At 52.3% G+C, this 9415-nt stretch overlaps 1 protein-coding gene across 1 annotated transcript in view; it reads right to left on the reverse strand.

Annotated features, from left to right (window-relative positions):
* Window positions 1–6770, reverse strand: part of SYNPO2 (synaptopodin 2) — a 136345-nt gene extending 129575 nt beyond the window's left edge. Inside the window, exon 1 of the mRNA XM_036303272.1 lies at window positions 6523–6770. Within this exon, the coding sequence (XP_036159165.1) occupies window positions 6523–6627 (105 nt within the window). The 5' untranslated portion in view covers window positions 6628–6770. The remainder of the gene's footprint in view (window positions 1–6522) is intronic.
* Between the last annotated feature and the right edge of the window lie 2645 nt (window positions 6771–9415).

Raw genomic sequence — 9415 nt, forward strand, 5'->3', positions numbered from 1 at the left:
GGTTATTTTGGAAGCCAATCTACCTATTTTTAAACTATTACCATGAAAAATATGCAAACGTTATCGTTGGGTATAACGTGTATGTCACAATGATATTACATACTGACTTGCAGAATTTGCAATATTGGAATAGCTTCATAAACAACGATCACTTTAGTTTAACGCCCAATCAAAGTTCCGAGTGCTTACTTCTAGATTGAGGGCTCCGGACTCTGACAGTAACGAGAAAGGACTCTAGCCCAGCTGAAGGCTGAAAGCGAGCATCGCCTGGAGCAAAGAGCATCCCAGGCTATCAAAGCGCTGACTCACATGCAACCACAGGAGAAAGAAGAGAAGAAAGAGTAGTTCACATTCTTAGGGAGCCCACAGCCAGATCATAATTCCAAGTACTTTTTCATTCTACCTAGAAACATAGCTGCGATGTGATCATTAACAGAAGTCACATGGGTTGGTGACAACTTTTTTGAAATACATTTGTATTGATTTCAGAGAGGAAAGGAGCGGGAGAGAGAGAAACATCAAGGATGAGAGAGAATCATTGATCGGCTGCCCCCTGCACGCCCCCTACTGGGGATTGAGCCCGCAACCGGGCATGTGCCATGATTGGGGATCGTGACCTCCTGGTTCATAAGTCGACACTCAACCACTGAGGCATGCCGGCCAGGCATAAATTTTCACAGCTAACAGCCATCTGGCTGATCAGAGGAACCTGTGTGACGTAACTGATTTCTCTGAGAAGTGTCAAACCCATTCAGTTATAAACATGAAGTTGTTTTATTTCTTTCAGTAACTGCTTTCAAGATAAAGCCAAGTCTCTTCTCCTTTTTTAAAAAAAAAAATTATTTTTATTTGTTTTTATTGATTTCAGAGAGGAAGGGAGAGGGAGAGAGAGATAGAAACATCAAGGATGAGAGAGAATCATTGATCGGCTGCCTTCTGCACATCCCCTACTGGGGATTGAGCCCACAACCCAGGCATGTGCCCTTGGCCAGAATCGAACCTGGACCCTTCACTCCACAGGCCGATGCTCTATCCACAGAGCCAAACCGGTCAGGGCTCTCCTCCTTTCATCATACATTGGTTGGATCCCATGCATTTCTGATGGCTTTTGGTTATTAAAACAGTGGAGTCCATTCCAGGCTCCAATCTTCTGTCTGACTCTAAGCTCTCTTCCTAAGCTCCTGGCCAGGCTCCTGGCTCCTGGCTTGGCATGGGGAGGGGGTGTGGTCTGTTTCAAAGCACCTCTAGCTCCCAGCCCCCAGGTTGAAGGCGGGAAGAAAGACTGGAGAGGGAGGGGGAGGCAGATACACTTACTCATAAACCAATGAGCTGGCATTTCTCTCTGGTTAGCACTGAGGGCCTTCACTGCCCTCTCTGTGCCTGGGGTCCAAATGCTGGGGCACTCGTGGGGTTCCTCCTAGAAGCCCTGGAGGGCATGCCCCCCACAGTTCCCTACCCCGGGGAACAGGGCTCCTCCCACAGTTCCCTACACACACACCCCAAGCCCCCGGGAGCTCCTGGTGATGCCAGCTTGCTCCTGCCAGTGGCTGGCTGAGAGCTTGGACTGTGGGTGCAGGGCACTGTCATGATGGATCAAGCCCCGCCACTTTCTGAAACTCTCCTTCATCCAAGGAAAACGCAAGGATCCCTGCTTGGCCCAGTGGACCAGGTGCTATTCATTCTCTGCCTCTGTCTCTCTTTCTCTGCCTCCCCCTGCATCTCCCTCCAGTTTGATTCCGCCCCCTCCCTACCCCCCTGTTCACATGGACACCAGGCAGGCCAGCAAGTGCCCTGACCCAGAGGGCATCCCCAGGGCATGAACTGCCAGGCCCCCCTCTTGCAGCCCCCCAGGCTCTACAGCCATTATGTCTCAGCTTCCCAGCATCCTGTATTTCCCTTCCCCCGCCCCCAGGAATTCCCCCCCCCCTCCCCCACGTCTTGACTGCAGAAAGGGAAAGCCCTCCCACTATCATTATGGCCCGCTCCCATGCCAGGACTGGAGGGCCCTCCCCTCTCTCCCCTTGCTGCCTGGGGGAGGAGCAGGGGGAAGTGCCTCCCTCAGAAAGCTTGGCCTCCACTCTCTACAGCAGAGGTTCTGACCTTGACCACATGTCAGTGACCTTCGGACGCTGGAGCTCCCCTGCCTGGCTAAGTCAGCGCTGGGTGACAACCAGGGTGTCGTCCGCAAACTCCCTTTGCGGACCCGCTTCGCCTGCCTTCGCCTCTGGGCACCGCTTCTCCCCGCGCAGGGGAGGTCGGCTCAGGCATGAGACCGCCACCTGGATCACCTGTGGCCGGTGACAGCATTCCCTGGGCTCGATTCCCTTGTCTCTAAAGTGGGGGTGTTTTTCCTAAGCCTTCCTAGGTTTGAGGGATCATTTGAGGAGACAGCACCTGCAAAGAACTTGGAACAGGCCCTGGCAAGGGACAAGGGCCTGACGGAGGAAGCGACAGGTGTGCCGTGTCCAGGTGACGGCCAAGTTCAGGCCGTCATTGTTGTACCCCTTGTCTCTCTGCAGTGATTGTCTGAAGACATGCCATCCCTAAACAAAGCTTTAAATAATGTCCGCTTAATAGCTGTAGCTCATGTGCACTGACTCCTGTGGGCATTCCTGTCTTCAGGCTTTTCAGAAGGTTAGTGCCCCAAATCAATAAAACACTGAGTGACCTGTCACATTTTCCAGTAAAGATGCCACTGCTTTCTATATGTAGTAAGAAGCATCTATCCTCAAATGTACACATTCAAGCACATTAAAATCTTTCTCTCCCCTTTAGAACATGTTTCTGGAATTATTTCATTTGAAACATTTTCGAAACCTCGCTGATGGCACTAAGGGATGGGAATTACATTACTCTAAAGTGCTTTGCCTATTAAACAACACGATTTCATTCAAAGCTGTAAAGAGCAATTACGCAGCAACAGATAAGAACCATTAAATCCACGTCTGCCTCATACTATGGGGGACTGTCATAGTCATTTCAATGTTAAGAAACAGTTATTTGAAACTTTGAATTAAAAAGCAATAGAAGAATAAGCACCACCGTGGTCTACACCTTTGGCTTCAAGCTTCCATTTCTGAATGTTGAAACACGCGGAGGATAAACCGTCTAAACATTCCTCTAGACTTTATTTTCAAAACACAAGTTACTTCTGAGCAGTCCAGAAGATTTGTTTGTAAAACAGAAATCTCTCTCCCCACGTCTTTATGTAAATGCATTTGCCAAGAGTATGTCCAGGAACATGGCCATGTAAGTACATGTTTGCAGAAGAGAGTTTGTGAAGTAGAAACGCTGGCGTGCTTTCCACCAGGACATCTCCACGCACACAGGGGGCTCCCCGGGGTAGTCATGTCCGCACGCATCTGTTTCTGCAGACGCGCTCCTGCAGGTCCAATCTGCAGAGCGCGGTCTTAGGGCTCTGTATGGGAAATACCCGCTTCCCACCACATGCGTTCAGAGCACCGATTAAGAGATACACGAACATTAAAAACAAAACACAGCAGGGTGATATTACTGATTAGTTGGGCCTTTTAAAAATTCAGTTCATTCTTGGAAACAAAGCAGAAATGTGCGGCCTTGCGGGTCCATGTCAGTGAGAAGTTACGATTATCCGGGTTTCTGTTCGTGCTCTTGGACGCTGGGGGCTGCTAGGGGTCAGCCAGCCCAATACTGAACACGCTCGGACCTCGCCCCGCAGTCACCGGACACGTCACCAGGAGGTAGTTACCGGGCACGACAAAGCTAGTTAGGCTTCCCTTCCACACAGGATTGTGGGACTCTAAACACCGGCTACGTTACCAGCCGAAACCGGTTGTCATCTATAGAACTGCTTGGTGGCAGTCCCACTTTAAGGGGCACGGCTCAAGCACTGCCTGACATTTTTTTTTCCTTGAAAATAGATATTTTCTTCAGTTCCCCAACTAACCGTTTGCACGTCCTGCAACACGATGAGTGCTTTGTTGGCCAGCAGCCATCCCCTACCCAGCCTTCTCGTCTCTGTCCTCTGCGGGGAGGTAACTGGGCCCTAACAAGTCACCGCCAGTCCTAGGAAGAGGAGGAAGTCTGTGACCACACAGCCTTCATTTCACCTTGAACTCCGTGGGAAGCCTTTCATGGAAGCAAGCTAACCTGATGTGTTAAGAAAAACAGTGATCCAGTGAGGCCCTGGCCTGATCACGTAGAAGGTCCCAGGCTCTTTGCTCCCAGGGTTTTCTACAGCAGGTAATGCTGGCGTAAGACGTCAAAGATAGGCCCTGGCCAGTGCTGCTCAGTGGTGAGCGTGTCGGCCCGAAGACCCAAGGGTCTCCGGTTCGATTCCCCGCCAAGGGCACATGCTGGGGTTGCATGTGGGAGGCAACCAATCAATATGTCTCTCTCACATCGGTGTTTCTCCCTCTCTCTCTCTCTCCCTCCCCCCTCCCTTCCACTCTTCCTAAAACTCAGTGGAAAAAATATCCTTCAGTGAGAATTAACTAAAAAAAAAAAAAAATCAAGTACAGTAAGTTTGAATTAAGGAAAAAATAGACAATATAGATTTTTATAAAGTGGGCACTGCCATAGTAATTTAGAAGTTATATCTTCTTTAGAAGGCTCTCCGGTCACTTTTTACATCTGCTAAAAACTAGGCTGCAGTCTCTCTCTCTCTCTCTCTCTCTCTCTCTCACACACACACACACACACACACACACACACAAGAATTAAGGCAAACATCCAGGCGTTTTAACAATGATCTTTTTAAAACCACAGATACACTGTCGGAGAATTAGAAAGACGCCGGGGGGAGAGCAGGGCTGCACTGCTCGATGCTCACACAGAGTCATAGCCTCTCTGGGTCCCGCCAGCAGCAGAGAGAGGCCCGCAGAGCGCCCTTCATTCGCCATTTGCTTCAGTTCTTCATAACCACACACAGAGCTTCCCCTTTGAAGCTAGCACGCCGAGAACTCAGGAGAAGCCCACTCTCTCCTTCAGGGTGGCAGCCGCAAGCCCCCTCGGCCCCCCATTTGAACTGGCAGGCAGACTGGAACACTCGGGCCCCACAGACCCTCACCACGGTGCCGCCCAATTTCTTCCTTCTCTCTCCTTTCCCACCCGCTGAAAACGCCTGCTCTCCCCCCCCCCCGCACACACACACACACACGTGCATACACATGCATGCACACATACACACACACATACATGCACACACACATGAGTCAGGAAGGGTGAGAGGTTTGTCTCAGCCCCCGCTGCATATTAGCTCAGAGCTGGAATTAGACCCCAAATCTCAGTCCTGGGAGCCAGCCAACTGCTATTCTAGACCCAGAACGAACCCAGGCTCCTGGGTGCCACAGTCGCTGAGCAGGACGTTGTTCTGTTGGATGCCACCGGCCACTGCCGCCCAGAGGAACACAAGGAAACCACCTCTGTGCCTGGACTTTCCCTGCCCGTCCAGTCCAGCGGAGACCTGCTGGCGTGAGGGCTGAACCCAGGATCCCGAGAAAGGATCCAATTTTAAAACCTGCTCTGCATCTGCTAAGCATCGCTAGGGGGCAGGGTTCCCCGCCGCACTGCGAAGGGATTTTCTGATGGGAGCCCGGGAGCAGAACATTTCAAAGAAACTTCCTTCTCTCCTCGCCCCCTCCCCCAAGTGAATCTTTTTAAAACATGAAAGTCGAAGAGGAAGAATAGCTGCGAAGGCCAGTGGCCCATGTAGTTCACAACGGCCTGGATCCGTTTGGACACAGGCATAAAGCAGGAAACGAACCACACACGTTCTCTCACACAACGCCGCAGGCCAGTGCTGGGCTCAGATAAAAGTCTGCTTCTTTTCTCGCACCTTCAGGTTCACTTCAGCTGCATCCCAGCTGCATACGAAGCAGGACCCTCGCGCAAACCGGTGGGAGATTCGCTGAGAAACCAGCAACAAAACATCTAACCCGTTTCAGCCCATCAGTAGGTGTGTTTCAGTTACCATTACATCTTGAGCCTTTTAATTCCTTCCTTAAGCAGATGAATGCACACGGATGGGACAGAGGCCTTGGGTTTTTGCATTTATCTGTCAAATCCTTAAAGGAATATTCTTTCACCCAGATCTCAGGACATCATCGTACTTTAGAAATGGTCGCCCAAACCTGGCCTTTCCCTGAACGTCCTCTCCAACACTTTCTGAGGCCACGAACTAGCGGGGCCAATGGTTACGCTGAGCTGAGGGCTTCTCCTCCCGGGGGCCAAGGACACTGATGGAAACAATAACGCCACCGGATTTCTCCGAGTGCCTCCCGGTGCCTGGCCCGATGTCGCAGAAGCTGGTTAACTGGGCTTTTCTCCGTCTGATAAATATGACACATCCCCCCCCCCCCCCCCATCAGATACTGGCTAGTTACTCTGTGTTTTCCTCCCAAGCTTCCTTGAAACAAACAAACCCAACGTCCTAAAATCTTAAGGACAGCACCAAAATCATAGACTTCCGAGTCAGCACTCGGCCAACAGGTTGCTTTCGCGCCTCCCTCCCGCGCGGCGCGCCGGCCGGTTCAGACACCCTACCTTGGCCACTTGCAGGGGCTGCTGCTGCTCCTTGCCCCCCTGCAGCCGGAACCCCCAGGGCGCCCCTCCGGTCATGGAGATGCAGATGAAGTCCCCGGTGCCCATGGTCCCGGTGCGGGTGGGCGGCAGGCAGGGCGGGGAGAGGCAGGCCGCGCGGGCGGCGGGATGCGCTCCGGGCTCCGCAGGAGGAGGCAGCGCCGGGCAGGACCAGGCGGCGCGGAGCTGCGCGGCGGCCGCGCGCTAATGGGCCGGTGGTGGCACCGAGGCGCCCGGCCCCCTTTGCGTCACGCGCCCGCCCTCGCTCAGCTCAGCCCACCGTGGTGGGGGGGGGGGGGGGAGGCCGGGACACAGGCCCCATTTGGGGCAAGACGAGGCGGGAGCAGAAGTTCTCTAGCGCAGAAGGATGACAGCGCCGCGCTGGAAAGAAGCGCCGATGGCACTGTTTTCGTTGAATAATTCTATAAATGGCCAAGGACGCGTGGAGGTTGCGGCCTGCAGGCCGGGAGCTGGGGGAACTCAGCGGCTGGGAAGGTTTTATTCTCTCCAGTAGCTGGTCTGAGAACCACCACAAAGGGAGCGCAAGTGGTTTAATTATTATTTTTCTAAGCTTTCCTGTCTGCCGCCTGTGCGACTGATCCCCTAAAAAGAGGGAATAAAGGAACGCAGAACCGTTTTTAAAGTCTTTTCTGAAAAGTGGCCCCTGAGCTCCATGTCTCCCCACCACACACCCCTGAGGCCGGGGGAGAGGGACCCTCCTAACCACCTTCTCACAGGGAAGCCTGTCTCGGGCTGTGGAGTGTTTCAGCTTTGTAAGTGTTTCCTCTCCCTCCTTCCCCGCAGGAGGGCGGCTCCTGGGCCTGAGGGCACAGTCAGCCCAACGCACGTCACCTGTCACCTGCGGTCGCTTCCCTCTGCAGCCTCTCATCGCGGGTCCTGAGCCTGGCTGGCCCAACGCACACGTTGATTTCATACGTGATCCAAGATATTTTAGTGCTTTAAATCTACCAAGGTTATTCGAACGGAGCATTTTTATTTTCTCATCGTGCTTTTATTTTCCGTCACATTCGTCCACACGAAGACACGCTCAGGTACGGAGCCTGGAAATCAGGGTGTGTCCGTGTGGCAGCCGCCGCAACGCCGTGGACACTGCTGTGTCCGCAGTGGGAAGCGGTTCACAGTGAGCAGTGTACAGCCCGCTCCCAAGCCGGCCCCGCCCCCTGGTCGAACTCCGGATCGAGGGGACAATTTGCACATTAGCCTTTTATTATAGAGGATAGAATAAAATGGTGGGTAGATTCCCCAGAAAAGAGAGCGAAAGAGTTGCAATTCCTTGTCTTTTTCTCCACTTCATTTGGCCTGGGAGAACCTGAAGCATGTAGAGCAAACTTCCTGATTATACCGTTTAGAGCAGGGGTCCTCAAACTTTTTAAACAGGGGGCCAGTTCACTGTCCCTCAGACCGTGGGAGGGCCGGACTATAGTTTAAAAAAAAACTATGAACAAATTCCTGTGCACACTGCACATATCTTATTTTGAAGTGAAAAAACAAAACGGGAACAAATACAATATTTGTATTTGCATGTGGCCCACGGGCCGTAGTTTGAGGACCCCTGGTTTAGAGACCACGCTGGTAGCACAGCAGGGCTGCCTCCCTAGCTGCTGCCCCGCCCCCAGTGGGTACCAGCCAGTGCGTTGGGCAGCCAGTGTGATGCCCTGGTTACCTACAGCAATCAGTCATCTTTTCTCCTTAACACAGGCAGCTCAGGAATGGGCAGAGGACCTGGTCCTAAGCAAGGACATTCGCTGGCCCCGGGGTTAATCACATACAGTCCGACCACAGGGAGGCTCTGGACTTTTCCAGAGAGCTGTCAGGGGTAACACCACCCCAGGGGCATCGCAGCAGCCAATGGGGCAGCCAGTGTGAGGAGGAAGCCACCAGGGGCTGCTGTTGGGAGACAGCCCTCCATGGGCCCCCAGGGCTCCTCTCCGGTCTTCCTGGGTGTGTCAGGATTCACAGGGCTGCCCTGGCCGGTTTTGCTCAGTGGATAGAGCGTCGGCCTACAGACCGAAGGGACTGGGGTTCGATTCCGGTCAAGGGCACATACTGGTTGCCTCCCCAGCCTGGGCCCTAGTCAGGGCGCATGCAGGGAGCAACCAATCCATGAGTTTCTCTCACATGGATGTTTCTGTCTTTCCCTCTTCCACGCTCTCTAAAAACCAATGGTGCTTTAGCTGGTTTGGCTCAGTGGATAGAGCGTTGGCCTTCGGACTGAAGGGTCCCAGGTTTGATTCCAGTCAAGGGCACATGCCTGGGTTGTGGGATTGATCCCCAGTAGGGGGCATGTAGGAGGCAGCTGATCAATGATTCTCTCTCATCATTGATGTTTCTATCTCTCCCTCTCCCTTCCTCTCTGAAATATACATAAATAAAAATCAATTGCCCTGACTGGTTTGGCTCAGTGGATAGAGCATCGGCCTGCAGACTGAAAGGTCCCAGGTTCGATTCCGGTCAAGGGCACATGCCTGAGTTGTGGGCACATCCCCAGTAGGAGGGTGTGCAGGAGGCAGCTGATCGATGTTTCTCTCTCATCGATGTTTCTAACTCTCTATTCCTCTCCCTTCCTCTCTGTAAAAAATCAATAAAATATATTTTAAAAAACAATCAATGGAAAAATATCCTTAGGCAAGGATTTAAAAAAAAAGAAAAAGAATTCACGGTGCTAATGCTTCCTGCCCTGAGCCATGTCTAAGGTTATGTTGAACAAGCAACCCTGAGGGACATAGTTATATCTCCATCGGGGACAAAGACCAAGTTTGCTGGTTGATTGTTAGCAAAAAAACAAACCCCAAACCCCACAAAACAAAAGCAGTGGATTCAGGAAGCTTCGTGTTCC

This window comes from Myotis myotis, unplaced genomic scaffold (assembly GCF_014108235.1).
Source record: "Myotis myotis isolate mMyoMyo1 unplaced genomic scaffold, mMyoMyo1.p scaffold_m19_p_36, whole genome shotgun sequence".
Lineage (NCBI taxonomy): Eukaryota > Metazoa > Chordata > Mammalia > Chiroptera > Vespertilionidae > Myotis > Myotis myotis.